At 44.3% G+C, this 15,132-nt stretch overlaps 1 protein-coding gene across 4 annotated transcripts in view; it reads right to left on the bottom strand.

Annotated features, from left to right (window-relative positions):
* Window positions 1-15,132, bottom strand: part of ARHGAP26 (Rho GTPase activating protein 26) — a 425,905-nt gene that overhangs the window by 302,311 nt on the left and 108,462 nt on the right. For all 4 annotated transcript variants that reach the window (XM_039236147.1, XM_039236148.1, XM_039236149.1 and 1 more), the window contains exons 5-6: window positions 10,449-10,550; window positions 4,087-4,197 (exon numbers count right to left, since the gene is read on the bottom strand). In XM_039236147.1, the coding sequence (XP_039092078.1) occupies window positions 4,087-4,197; window positions 10,449-10,550 (213 nt within the window). The remainder of the gene's footprint in view (window positions 1-4,086; window positions 4,198-10,448; window positions 10,551-15,132) is intronic.

Below are 15,132 nucleotides of genomic sequence, written 5' to 3'. Positions count from 1 at the left end.
CCAGCCTTTCAACCACCCATTTAATTTCACTTTGGGCAAGTTCCTCTCACTTTATCTTCATCCTAACAAGGGGCCAGACATCGTTTTTCATTAGCTCTCCAGGTGCCTCAGTGCATGGCCAAGGAAACATTCACAAACCACAAAGGATTTCCACTCTTTACATCCCTTGGGCTCTTCCCACACATCCTCCCTCCTGTCCAACCTGGCTCTGAGCTGCTTGCTACCTCGAAGGCCTCTCTACTACATACATCCTGCTTCTCAAATAAGGCTTTGAAATCCTCAGACACAGCAAAGGGGTCTTCAGCCATTTCTCTGGTAATCAGTAAGTAAACACATTCAGATTTACGAAGATATTTTAGATTAAAATAGGCAGGCCCTGTTGATATTGGCACTTGTCATGTAGGCTCATCTAAGGAGACCCAGAGTGAAGGAAGCTTACATATTCCTCTTAGAATAAAAAGTGATTGCTAACTGGGTGCCAATTAGGTTAGCTGTATTCTAAGCATCATACATGAGTAAACTAAGTGATTCCTCTTCACATCTTTATATGACAGGTGGTATTAATATACTCATTTTGCAGATGAGTAACTATGGCTCAGAGAACTAAGTAACTTCCCCAAGAACACACAGTTAGAATGGCTGGGCCGAGATTTCAATTCAGGCAGTCCAGCTCTGGAACCCTTACCAATGACATCATACTGCCTCTCAAACACTCAAGATACTGACATACTACAAATGGGTGTCAGAAACAAGAAGAATTGTTCCTTGCAGGATTTTTTTTTTAACTGAACTGAATGTGTTTTTTATACATTTATTTTTTATAGTTTATTGTCAAATTGGTTTCCATATAACACCCAGTGCTCAACCCAGTAAGTGCCCTCCTCCATTCCCATCACCCTCTTTCCTCTCTTCCCCACCCCCATCAGCCTTCAGTTTGTTCTCAACATTCAAGAGTCTCTCATCATTTCCCTCCCTCCCTCTTCCCAACTGTTTCTTCCCCTTCTCCTCCCCCATAGTCCTCTGTTAAGTTTCTCCTGTTCCACTTATAAGTGAAAACATATGGTATCTGTCCTTCTCTGCCTGACTTATTTCTCTCAGCATAACACTCTCAAGTTCCACCCATGTTGCTACACATGGCCAGACTTCATTCTTTCTCACTGCCATGGAGTATTCCATCGTATAGATAAACCACATCTTCTTGATCTATTCGTCTGTTGATGGACACTTAGGCTCTTTCCATGTTTTGGCTATTGTTGAGATTGCTGCTATTAACATTGTGGTTCTTGTGCTCCTATGCATCAGCACTCCTGCATCCCTTGGGTAAATTCCTAGCAGTGCTATTGCTGGGTCATAGGGGAGTTCTACTGTTAATTTTTTGAGGACCCTCCATATTGTTTTCCAGAGCGGCCCCAGTTTACATTCCCACCAACAGTGTAGGAGAGTGCCCGTTTCTCCACATCCTCACCAGCATCTAGGGTCCCAATTTGTTCATTTTAGCCACTCTGACCAGCGTGAGATGGTATCTCAGTGTGGTTTTGATTTGTATTTCCCTGATGATGAGTGATGCTGAGCATCATTTCATGTGTCTGTTTGGACATCCTGATGTCCTCTTTAAAAAAAAAAAAAAAACACACACACACAAACATAGAAACGAAGGAAGGAAGAGGAAAAAGAAATGGAGGATGAAGAAAGCCCACCCAGATCAGCAGTCATCCAGCCAAGTCCAGACTAGCTGGAATGAAACCCACACATTCATGAGAAATCCATGTCTACTGTTGCATGGGATTTTGTGCTATTACCCAGCAAAAGCTAACAGACACAGTACCTGACTCACGAGGAGCACCTACTGGGAGATCTACAAGGACAACACCAACAAAAACCACCTCAAAGAACTGAGACGGGTCAATTAAAATCCAATACATCAAAATTAGGCTATTGTAGAATACTATCAATGGGCAGCTAAAGATTATTACAATCACTGTTGTTTTCCTCTAGAAATTCTGGTAAAATCAATTAAGGACGCCCAAAGCTAATTCTGTGACAGCATTTGAGTGCCTGCGCAGACCACAGGAAATAGTCTTCAGCAAACCATTCACTGAAAAGCTGGCTTTAATACCTCTGTGTCCTAAGCAGGGCAATCAATAAACTCATTTTCCCTGTCGGATGGCTTCCCCCACCACACACTCTGCAAAAACATGGGGATTTGACCGGAGACTGTGACAGAGACCAGTGCTCGACAGGAAGCTGGCTCTCAAGTCTCTAATATTCAGATAAGAAGACTGAGGTAATTAAGGATCTTAAAAAATTTGCCAGGGGCGCCTGGGTGGCTGAGTCAGTTGAGCGTCTGACTTTGACTCAGATCATCATCTCAGGGTTTGGGAGTTCGAGCTTCACATCAGGCTCACTGCTGTTAGCCTATCAGCGCAGAGCCCACTTTGGATCCTCTGTTCCCCTCTTTCTGCAGCTTCCCTGCTTGAGCTCTTCCAAAAATAAATATTTTAAGTTTTTTTTTTTTTTTTTTTTTTGATAGAGCAAGAGAGAGTGAGCATGAACTGGGAAGGGGCAGAGAGAGAGGAAGACATAGAATCAGAAGTGGGCTCCAGGCTCTGAGCTGTCAGCACAGAGCCCGACGTAGGGTTCCAACTCATGAACTGTGAGATCATGATCTGAGCTGAAGTTGGATACTCAACCGACTGAGCCACCCAGTCCCCCCAAAATAAATAATTTTAAAAAGAATTTGCCAGATGAAGTGCCTGAGAATGAAATCCCAAAATCACAGTTCCTCTACAGTAAAAAATCTAAGTATCAGATTCCAAAGCCACCTACAGTCTGATCAAACTAGTACCAGGTTTACATGCCTAAAAAGTATCCCAAAATTTTATAAATTAGAAATGGAGCACAGAATATTCTTTACTAAAACAAGTGGTTATTTTCTTTTGGTTTCTTTTTTTTTTTTTTTATGTTTTTTTAAATTTATTTCTGAGAGAGAGAGAGAGAGAGAGAGAGAGACAGACAGACAGCATGAGCAGGGGAGGGTCAGAGAGAGGGAGAGATACAGAATCTGAAACAGGCTCCAAGCTCTAAGCCAGCTGTCAGCACAGAGTCCGACACGGAGCTCGAACTCACAAACCGTGAGATCATGACCTGAGCCGAAGTCGGATGCTTAACCAACTGAGCCATCCAAGCATCCCTTTTGGTTTCTTATGGTTTTATTATTTGCTTAAGAAAATCACTTTCTGAAATCTAGGTAAGAGTCTAGAGAGACCCTAAGCTTGGGTCTAAATCAGAGGCTGCAGTTTCAATGAAAAATGCAAGGTCTGCAGGAGTTTGAAATTGAGGCCCCATGCTCTCTCGATGTTTCCATAACATCTTTGTACTGTGTATTCTGAGTGCCACAGCAAGACAGGACAGAACCACCATGGCATGAAATCACACCCATGCTAAGGTGGCCTCAACTAAAGCCAGACTGGTTTCCACACTACAATCTTTCATACCCACTGGGACACAATGACTAAATCCAAATCCCATCATGATCCAATCCCCCTGCTACTCAGCTATAACCGACTACTGTGAATAATCACTTTATATACTGCCTTTTAATGCAAGGAAGGAGGGTGGAGGGGCTTTGAACTCAGCTAACAACAAGAAGGAGGCATGGACATTCCCCTTTTTCCTTGGGCAACTACTATGTTTGGATTATTGGAGGGACAAAGGAAAAGGGTGGGGGGGGGTGAAAAGTTAAGGTGTAATCACGACTGCTGGGCAACATGAAAACTTCTCCCCGTGGGGGGGAAAAAAAAAAAAAAAAACCTCCTCCCCCTGCCCTACTTGCACGGAGAAACCAATTAGCACAACACAGTGGGGCTGGAGGAAGCACTATCACTTCTGCTAGGATGCACAAGAATGGCCACTGGGGACAATCCAGGGCAGACAGGCCGACAAAGCACCGTGACTTAGCAGAAGCCAAAGCACCAGGGCTGGTCCACCTCTTCATTAACAGCTTGGAGCATTTTGTAATCTAGGCAGTGGAATAGGGGCTGGGGGCCAATGTCGGGGCACACCATAAAACCCTGAGCATCTACTTACGGGCTCCACGAACTCAAACATCTTTCTCTCTTGGACTTCCTGCACCTTGAAGACATACTCCAGGGATACTTCATAGAAATGCTGCCGGACCAAGTCCACTTGGCTGTCTGCCTATAAACAAGACAGAATTTAAGAGAAAAAAATCAAGTCACTATCCAAGAAAAGTATTCAGCAAGCAGGCCAGAAAAATCTCTGGAGATGGTTTTTATACACAATGCAGAGAGCATGCAACAGACTTAAGACTAGTGATGACGGTAGCTGACCACTCAACACTGTGCCAGGCACCACGTCCTTAGGTGTACATACATTACGTTACATTATTCGCTCCTCATTCACTGTGGTTATTTAATCCTCCTTCAATTCCTAAAAGGAAGATATTCTCTCACCTCTAACTGACAGGAGGAAAATGAAGTCTGCTAACATGAAGGACCCTGAAGGAGCCAGTACAGGACACAGTTAGGATTTTTGTACTTTTGGATCTGCCTCCAAGACCCCTAGTCATCTTTAAACTAGGAGGCTTTGCCGCCTCCCCACACCCAGGGGCCGACCTGGGTCCCAAGGAAGACAAATTTTTAAGGAGAAAAAAGTAAACCTGCAGGGCTATCCCCATCCCATTAAGAATGAACAAAACCAGCTGTTAGAGGGCAGGGGTCCTCAGGAAAGGACATTTCCACTTGAGTTTCACCTAGCTTCTTGGCTGTCAAGGAACAAACGGTCAGTTTACTCCAGCAGAGTAATGACATTACTCCATCTGAGCCTCCTTTCTCCCTCTGTGCAGACGGGGGTGCTAGCAAGGCACACATACGTATGATTAAACCACTGGTGCAGGATGTAGATCGTAGAGGAGAAAATGCACAAGATGCTATTAAGTACCTCAACTATCACTGCAAAGTTCATAGCATTTCCACACGCACTGTGCCACCTTACTGTTACATTGAATGCACGTTTCAATTTCAACTAAAAATATTATTTTTAAAAAATTTATCCACTTATTTTTTACAGAGACAGAGCAAGCGTGTGAGCAGGGGAAGGGAAGAGAGAGAAAAAGAGAAAGAATCCCAAGCAGGCTGTGCACTGTGAGCACAGAGCCCAACTTGGGGCTCAAACTCACAAACTGTGAGATCATGACCTGAGCCAAAATCAAGGGCTGGACACTTAACCAACTGAGCCACCCAGGCGCCCCTTAATATATATTTTTTCATGGTTATTTATTTTTGAGAGAGAGATCACAAGTGGGAGAAGGGCAGACAGAGGGAGACACAGAATCTGTGCTGTCAGCACAGAGCCCAACGCACGAGCTGTGAGATCATGACCTGAGCCAAAGTCCAAAGCTTAACCAACTGAACCATCCAGGCGCCCCATCCCTTGATATTTTTTTTTTATATAAAAATGAATATCCTGGTAGCAGAAAACAAGAATCTGCCTTCTTTAGAGGGGAAAGGGTGAGAAATCATTCTATGCCATACTTGATAGAGACAGACACAGCCCCCACAGAAATGTCTTCCAGGGTTCCTTTCTCAAGTTCCCTGCAGAGGAAACTTGAGATGGACCTTATCTTCCATTACACCAAATACGGCTCTGCTCTATCTTTCTACCTAAAGAACCTGACAAATGCTTCATTCATTCACCCATCATGGACAAAAAGAAATTTCCTTCATGGAGCTCACAAAATAGGGAAGCAAAGAGATATTAAATAATCATGTAAATAAATAGAAAATTACAAACTCTGGTTAAAGCGCAAAAAAGCCTTTCAACTCTCCTGTGAGCAACTTCCTCCTAGGTCAATGTACACTGAAGCTAATTTGCTAAGTGCTGGAAATTAAAAAAAATTTTTTTTTTAATTTAAAAAACCACGAAGGGCTAAACTTGGGGGCCTCTTCTAAGCCTCTCAGCAGGGGAAGTTGGTATCTGAGGACTGAGAGATCTTTATTTGGAGGCCCAGTTTCAGAAAGTGCCATTCCCTCCCTCCCCAGGTGTGGCTCTGCAGACCACTGGGCTGACATGCCTTCCACCTGGGCTCCGGCCAGCTAAGCCCCATATGTTCCTGCAGCCTGTCATTTCCTCATAGCGCAAATCCAACACACTTACACCAGGGATGCAGCTACTTCCCCTGACCACCCACACACCTCAAACATCCTCCCTGCTCAAGCTTGCCAACTGACACTGCAACTCAAGAAAGGATCATTCTGGAAATTTGCAACATGGCTCCTGCCGTGAGACAGCAATGGAGGAAAACTCCTTGGAGACAAACAGCAGAGCCCAGCATGAGTCAGGGAGCTCATAGGCCAAACACCCAGGTTGGACTTGCAGTTCTAGCATATTCTAGCTGGAGAGACCTGCTCTAGTCACTTATCCTCACTGGGTCTCTTTCCCACACCTGGAGGTAGTATCCGCCCTTGCAAGAAAATGAGCCATTTGAAAGGCAAAAAGGGCTGTGTGCACATCTGTTGTTACTCCCACCAAGCCCTTCAGAGCAGATGGGCTTCAGGCCCAGCTCCTCCCCGAAGTTGGCCATGCGTCTCTGGGTGGTTAAGTTCCTCTCCTAACTGGTCTCCCAGCTTTCTTTCTCTCCCCAACTCCACTCCAGTCTGCACCCAGCAGACAGAAGAGCATTCTTAAAATTGGCATCAGAGGTTCTCACAAACTCATCAACGTCTCCCTCTAGCCTCCACCATGGTTTGCAAGACCTTGTGTGACCTGCTTCCCCCCAACCCCGTGCATTCTCACTTTGCTCCAGTCACCCAAATTGACTCCCTGTCCCCTAACACTCCAAATGCTTTCCTGCCATGCAATCATTGCCACTGGTGTTACTTCTGCTTGTAAACCTCTTCTGCTAAATACTCAGTTTTTTAAGGCTTTAAGGCTGGGTAAGAAACATTTATTTACATTATGACCCAAAAAATATGTCTTTATCATTTTCTTCTGTAGCCTCCTCTATTCTATTTCATGACTCAGTAATTCAGATTTTTATGACAATTTTTTAAAAATACCTTATTTATTTTGAGAGAGAGGGAGGGAGCAAGCACGGGGGAGGGGCAGAGAGAGAGAGAGAGAGTGAGAGAGAGAGAATCCCAAGCAGACTCTGCACCGACAGTCCCCACTGATAGTGGGGAGCCTGATGCCGGGCTCAATTCCACAAACCATGGCATCATGATCTGAGCTGAAGACAAGAGTTCAACACTTAACCAAATATGGCACCCAAGTACCGCTAAAATACTTTATTTTTAAGTAACCTCTGCACCCAACATGGGCCTTATACTCACAACCTTGAGATCAAGAGTTGTATGCTCCACTGACTGAGCCAGCCAGGCACCCCTACACACACACAATTTCACGAACACTATCCTAGCTTTTCTCTTAGTGGTCCTTCTCATCCTTCTAGCTTCAATTCACTTGTTAACCTGTTTAGAAAAGACCTCATGCACCATGTTCATGTATACAAGATAAAGACCCCTTGGGGTAACCTACCTCCCAATTGTTTCCCTTACCACTATGTAACATTATTTTTAATGCTTTTCTCTTCCTGCCGCTTGCCTACTGCAATATAACATCAATGAAAGCAAAGACTTTGCCTCATTTTTCCACTTTTCTATCCCAGCTTCCAGAACACTGGCTGACCCATAGTATGCATCCAAGAGATGCCTGAGGAATGAATAAATCAATCTCTATGTGGCCAGTTTTTCAGTTCTCAGAAGAGAGGTGTAACTCAATGTATTTCCACAGGAAAGGGAAGAAAAAATCCAATTAGAATGGTAGGTTTCTCCTGCCAATGCCTGTGCTAACCTGGGCCATAGAATTCATCACATCATTAGACACCACCCCCTGCAATGGACTGGCTGGCCAGGAGTTCAGCCCACCTGGCAAGCCACTTAGGATGGTTTCCCTGCTGGTTACTTGAGAAACGGTTAACTACCCACTTGTTTGAGATGTACCAACCATTCTATGCTTTTTGGAAAAGAGACACGGTCCTAGACTGTAAGTTCATGAATGCCAATCATTCATTTACTCTCCACAACACTTGACACCTGAAAGGACTCATAGAAGTAGGCAATGAATATGTGTTAAGTGAATATGGTCTTTGAAGCTTCTTAGCCCTTGAAAAAAAAATAGTTAATTGACGAAAGAATCATCCACTAGATGGCAGTGTCATTCCACATCACTGCCCTATAATTTTACCCACCGCAATGTAGGGATGGGCTAGAACTTAACAGAATTCAGTCCAGAGCTCTGCAATTAGGGAAGAATCCTGGATATTCCAAGAAAGCAAATTTCATTAAAAGTGCACTAGGTGTTTACTAATATTCCCAAACTGATTTTTTAATAACCGTGAAGAAAATCAACACTTAATAGCTGCAAGACCTTGAACAACTCACTTGACCTCTGCAAGGAACCCAGTTCCTTCCAATGTATTTCCAGTAGGTTCAATCAGAAGATTACCAAGGTCCCTCCTCCAGGTGACTCCTACCTGAATGACACTGGCATTGCATAACAAAGGCTGCCCACTCCCAGGGTTGAGAGGCAAGTAGGAGAGCACAGTGAATTCAGAGTTCCACGGTCAGGGGCCAGTGTTCACAACCTCATTGACCAACTACAGGCAAGTTACTGAACGTCGAGGGAATAAATCTTTACTGCACAGAGTGGTTGTAGGGATTTGACAAGATTCCAAGCAAAGTGCCTAACACAGTATCTGAATAAGCTTCGGTAAAGATTTGCTGGTATTACTGTTGTGGTCAGTGAAAACTGTTTTATCATTTTTATTGTTCTAAGATTTTTATCAAATTTATTCAGCTCAGGCATAACTAAAGAGCAATGCTCAGGGGTGCCCGGGTGACTCAGTTGGTTAAGCATCCGACTTCGGCTCAAGTCATGATCTGACAGTCCATGAGTTCGACCCTGTGTCAGGCTCTATGGTGACAGTTCGGAGCCTGGAGCTTGCTTCGGATTCTGTGTCTCCCTCTCTCTCTGCCCCTCCCCAGTTCATGCTCACTCTCTCTCTGTCTCTCCAAAAAAAGGTACAAATGTTAAAAAAAAAAAATTTTTTTTTTAAAGCAATGCTCAATAAGACCTGGACCTGAAAGAAAGACCTATAGCCCAGCCCAGCCCTGGCCTGCAAAGTACCTAGTAAGCACAGCAAAGTCAAAGACCAGCACACAAAGAACCACAGAAGAGCATAATGTAGAAATGCCCACTAATATCTGTAACTGGCCAAGGCAGTACTGTAGAGTAAATATCGGTGTCCCTGCCAACACTCCTGTGTTGAAACATACACTCCAACGGGACAGCACGTGAAGGTGGGGCCTGTGCAAGGAGACGAGATCATGAGGATGGAGTCCTCATGAATGGAATGGGTGCCCTTACAAAAGAGACCCCAGGGAGCTCCCCTGGTCTTTCACCACATGATGCCACAGCAAGAAGAAGCTATGTATGAACCAGGAGGCACGCTCTCATCAGACACTACAGCTACCAGTGTTTCAACACTGGCCTTCTTAACCTCCAGAACTCTGAGAATTAAATTTCTGTCTCTACAAGCTGCCTTGTCTATGGTATTCTGTTTTAGTAGCCTGAACACACTAAGGCAGTGAGGAAGAGTACCATCCAATTTGGGAACAGGGAATGGGGAAGAACGAGCCAGTCAGAGGGATAATACTTTCTATTTGTTTAGCAGCCATAATAAGTCTTCCCATACATGAAGTGGACAGAACAGGTACTTTGTATTTTATCAAAAAATGGAATTAAAAACTCAGTGAGGTGAGTACTTGCCCCAGGTCACACAGTGAAAACACGGAACAGCAGGCCTTGAAGTAAGATATCAGTTTGCCAGCCAGGGCTCTGGGCTGACACTGTGCTATCTCAGGGGGAGTGGATATTGGTGTGACTTTAAACAAGTATGTTAGACTCATCCCTGACCAGGAAAGCAGCATCCAGGCATGGAGAGAATAGACCAGAAAAGCGTCCTTACTCTGGGGAACGCCATGCCTATAGACTCACTGTGCTATGGGCGTCTCAACACCAACAGGTGCTATAGCAGTCACACAGTTGCTCAACTCTTAGCGACCCTGATTGATTTAACTGCTCAGAAACTGTAGAGCTGGCCACATCCAGTCACTGCAAGCTGCAGCCAAAAAGACAGTCCTTAAAGGTAGTTTCCAAACCCTAAATGCTAAACGACACTCAAAGAAGGGTAAGTAACTAAAAAGTGAGGGCATCAGGATAGAACCTAAATGGAATTATGCATTTATCATGGATGACTACATATTTTGGGGGCATCTTCCAGTTTTTCTGGCAAGGAGGAACTAGTACAGATTCCACAGCATCACAGAGAAATCAATCACCTTGTTTAGGGTACTAGTGAAGTTTCTTACCTCCTGAAGCTGAGATTCTTTCTTCTTAGAAGACAAATTCAAGTGTTTTTCTAAGATGCCACAATACTTTTCTGTCTCCTTGTCATACTTCTTTTTGGCTTCCTAGCAAAAAGAAGAGAGGAGAGAAAGAGTACAATGTTGTGGGAATAAAAGCAACCTTGTCAAGTCCTGCCTGCTCCACTTCATAGTTCACCATGCCTTCAGACCCAGAACAGCCAACAACCTAGCTTTTAACTCAAGCCAACCCATGTCAACAGACTGACGGGTGTAAATGTCTATCACAGAGAAACCTGTACAAGGCCAGAAAGAAGGTATATACTAGTATTTAATAGTGGCAAAGCCAGAAGTCCACTTTCTAAGAACCTCAACTCTGAAAGAGAAATTTCTAATTTCTCAAAGGATTTTCAAGGCCAAAGAAAGGAGCAAAGTTACCTGTGAAGCTAACTCCAAAGCAGTAAGACCTACGTAAAACTTAAATGGGACAGGTCTAGAATAAGGGCAGATTCACCTTTAACAGTGGTCAAAAAGTACTTGATAGACCTAAATATCCCTGGGCACAACACTTAACACATGCGGGTCTGTGAAATGAAGAATAATTCAAATGAAAACAAAGAAAGTGAATGTGTTCAAAGCAGCATTATTTTTAATAGCAAACAAACAAAAGGGCAAAAGCACATCGCTGCCCAAAGACAGGGCTTGAGATAACTCAAGGGCAGGAAATCCAATGAACAGAACAAGGAAGTCTACATGGTGATATGGCAAAGCTGCTCATGATGTAATGTCAAGTACTCCTATTATGATACAAACTTGGTGCATCCTTCATAGCATGTATCTACCTAGAGACAAAGATTACATGGAAAGATCAGTGAAAATAACCAAATTAAGGAAACGGGACACTGGGCGATTGTCTTCCTCCATTTGGGAAATTTTTATTATCCTAAGTTAATAACTTTCACAATGAAAAATATAAAAATCATAACACACATAATTTCTGCTTTCCCACTTAACCAATGAGTCATTGAGATTCTACTTTTATCTCCCATTTTAGGGAAAAGGAAACTTAGATAATGGGAGGTTAACTTACAGAAAGTCACAGTGACAGAGCTGAGATCTGAGGTCGGGCTGCCTCCAAAGCCCACCTTTCAACCTCACTTGAGACGCATGTCCACAAGTGGCTCTCTTCCTTCCACTCTCTAGTGGGGGTGGCAATCAAGGGGGCTGGAAGAAGGCTGACAATGGCTTGAAGAACAGGATCAACTTCACTAAGTCAGTGCATCATTCTTACTCTGGACTCAGCTGGAACCCACAGGACATATTTTCCTGCTACTCCAAAGCCTCTAAGAGGAGACAAACTTTTGCAGCCAGAGAAGGAAGCTCAGAGGCATCTTCATTCATTCCACAAAGATAGAAGAAGCAATCGCTCTGTGTCAGGCTCCTTTAACCACTAGCAACACAAGGGAGAAGTGGTCCTAAGCCTCACTGATAGAAGAGGGTAGTGAAACACTGGTAGAGTTCGTAGAAGGACAATTAACCAGTAAACAAATAAAGAGTGTAATTATAGACTGCAATAAGGGCTCTGAAAGACATAAGGTGCTCTCAGTCCACAGAGTGCTCAATGATGTGAGCTAAGACCTGCTAATCATATGAGGGACAGGGTGGAGCCTTCTAGAGCGCAAGAGCAGTACAAATGTTCTGGGGGGAATACTGGGCAAGCCTATGTGGGACAGGTGACAGGAATCACCAAGAAGCTCTCACCTGAATCCCCGGCCATGTCAGAACACCATTCATCTGGTCAACCTTGAGATTCTAAGCCTCTCAAAGTCGGCACAATCATCACATACCCTTTTTAGCTGACATGTACCCACTTCTACAAATCTGAATTTTGCTTGCAAGACTCCTTATACACAAGAACAACTCAACATGCAAAAGCAAGTGAGGAAAAAGCCGGGGGAGATACTACTCCTTCAAATTTGAGGATGGGTACAGGCTAGACAGTGACTTAAGCAACTCTTTCCTCTACAGAAATCAGCAACTTGGACCTGGGGCTCCCCTTCCCCTTAATGCTAGCAGATCCACTCCAGCAACCTGTCAGGAAGCCCCAAGAGGAAAACCCTATGCTGGACTAGCCCAGCTGGCCAGAGGTGAGAAAAGGCCAGGGAACATGAGTCACCGGCATTCTGTGACTTTTTGGCAACTCCAGCTGCCACATTCCATGTTCAAGAGGACGGCCAAAGCTAGAAAGGAAGCAGTTTCTGTTCCGAAAAAAACAGCACCAAGACCTCCAGGGAGTAACTCTACGAAGATTTAGATAATGCTCTTAAGATGAGAGGGTGGTATTTCATGAGTTACTCAGGTATCAGATGATGCTTGCCTCCCAGGGAGCCCAATGTCATTGGCTAAATGGAGAAAACACAGAGTTAGAATCCTGGAAATTATTCCCAACTACTCATGGACAGACTCTAAACAAATCACTGCCCCCTCTCCAAAACTGGGTTCTCTCACCTATAAACTGAGATGGGCTCAGGTTCAGGCTTCCTCTTTCAACAGAGATACTATCTAACAAAGTAAGAATAAAAACAGCCACCACTTCATACACCTATTAGGATAAAAGGAGATAAACCATAGACAGTGCTTAGCAGACAGTCCAGCACACAGAAAGTACACGATAAAATTCAGTAATGATGATGTTGGCAGTAGTGATCACAGTAGTCATGGTGGTAATGAGAGACCCGTCACCTGAACATACCTCTTCCTTATGGAGCACCCCACTTGCTTCCCATGCCCCACTGTCCCATGAAGGTAAGTCTTCACAACACCTACCACAACTTGAAATTATGTTTATTTACATCTTTTTGTTTCATGTCATTCTCTCTAGCCACACCATGAGCACAGTACATCTACACTTGCTCTCCTCCATCCTGTGGCCAGGCTCAGAGCAGGTGCTCATGTATTTTTTTTTTTTTTTAAGTGAACGAACTGTGTGTATTGCGTCTAACAGCTAACATCCAAGGACTATATGACACTGAGCACATATATGCATTTATTCATGTCTCCCTCACAAGAACTCTAGGAACTATTATCACTGTCCCCATTCTAGAGACCAGGAAACAGGTATGAAGAGGTTCAGCTATCCCCCAAATTAACATGCCAATGCCCCCCTCTTCACCACTGCTCTCTAACTTCTATTTTACTTTCACTGAAATGCCTGGCTGTCCAAATGCACCTAGGCTGGTGGAAAAACAAACTCCCCCAAACTCAGAATTCTAAACATAGGGTCATGGTTAGGCTAAGCTCCAGGGGTCATGACCTTGGCAGGACAGCTACCCCTGCATCAGAATGCCCAGGAGTCCTCCTCCCTGGCAGCCTTCACCTCCAACACTGATTTTTGCTTCTTGCAAAGTAGCAACAGGTTGTTATAGCAACCAAAGCAGCACCAGAAGGGGAGGAAGGGTAATTTTAGCAGCAAACATGCAGAGTTCAGAAACTTCCACTTGGCCACTCAAGAGCCCTGGCTGACTCTTAGTCTGCTTCCTAAGCTGCCTGGTGAAGAGTTGATTTCTTTGCTTTCTCTTCAATGTACACAAGCCGAGGATACAAATGTACGCATATGGGGGGAGGGGAAGAACAAGCCTATTGGGAAAAAGAAATGACAAAAGGAGACGAGGGAAAATCACCCCCAACATCTTCACACTGTTCAACAGGAACGAGAGATTAGAGTGCATGAGAAGCAACATGTTTTGATGAGTGATTTTATTTAAATTATTTTATTCGCCTATTTCTCATGATCTACAACTCCACCTCTTCCCCACTTCTGGAAAAGTACCTGCTACTGTTATTAAGATCACTGGTATTTCCCCCCATGGGGAGCCCACTCAGAATCCTCCTCCTCCTCGGTGCCAACCGTGGCAACCCCCAAAAGCAGGGCTGAGGGCAGAGGCCAGAGTGAGATGCGTCCGTGCTCAGAGCCTGAAAAGACTGTTGGAAAGAGGACTCGATAAAGAGTTGTGTTCACTGCCGCTGCCTCAAAGCTCTTTGGAACATCCAGTGCCACTGACAGGTATTATCGTGAATAGGAAGCATGGGTCCCAAGGCCACCAGAGTGAAGTTCTGCTCACTGAGCCCACGCACAGGAGAACCCGGGCAGGGCCACTCACGGCAAATTCCAAGTCTTGGACAAATTCCTAGTGGAAGAGACTCCCTCTTAAGTATACACTCTGTAATCTCTGATGCAAAACTCACGAGCTCTCATTTCTTCATAAATGTAAAGTGTAAAACTGGTAGAAAGTGATTTAGAGCTGCGAGAAAAATCTTTGCTGTGGTCTGTCCTTCAAACAACGGTCAACTGTCCCTCTGAAGAGCTCTGCCTGAGCAGCCCATCTCCTTTTGCGGACCCTCATCGTATTCATTTTCGGAAGCAGATGTGCATAGGTGGGTAGGTGGGTTGAGGAGAAAGATGCCACTTTGTTATGTTTCAGTTATCTTTCTCCCACATATAGGCACCTACTTCAAGGCCATTTCACAGCAGAGTAAAATCTAATCAAGTAGGTGAGTGATGTTGCCCAAAGCTCCCTGCAGGTGGCGCCAGCAGGACTCACACTTCCAGAAAAAAACAGGAAGAAAATCTCAAAAATCCTTTTTGCTTTCACCAATTCCAATGAAAACACTTTCCCTGCAGGTGGCCTCT

This window comes from Hyaena hyaena, unplaced genomic scaffold, assembly GCF_003009895.1.
Source record: "Hyaena hyaena isolate Hyena2069 unplaced genomic scaffold, ASM300989v1 scaffold_107, whole genome shotgun sequence".
Lineage (NCBI taxonomy): Eukaryota > Metazoa > Chordata > Mammalia > Carnivora > Hyaenidae > Hyaena > Hyaena hyaena.
This window is presented reverse-complemented; position numbering and strand designations above follow the sequence as displayed.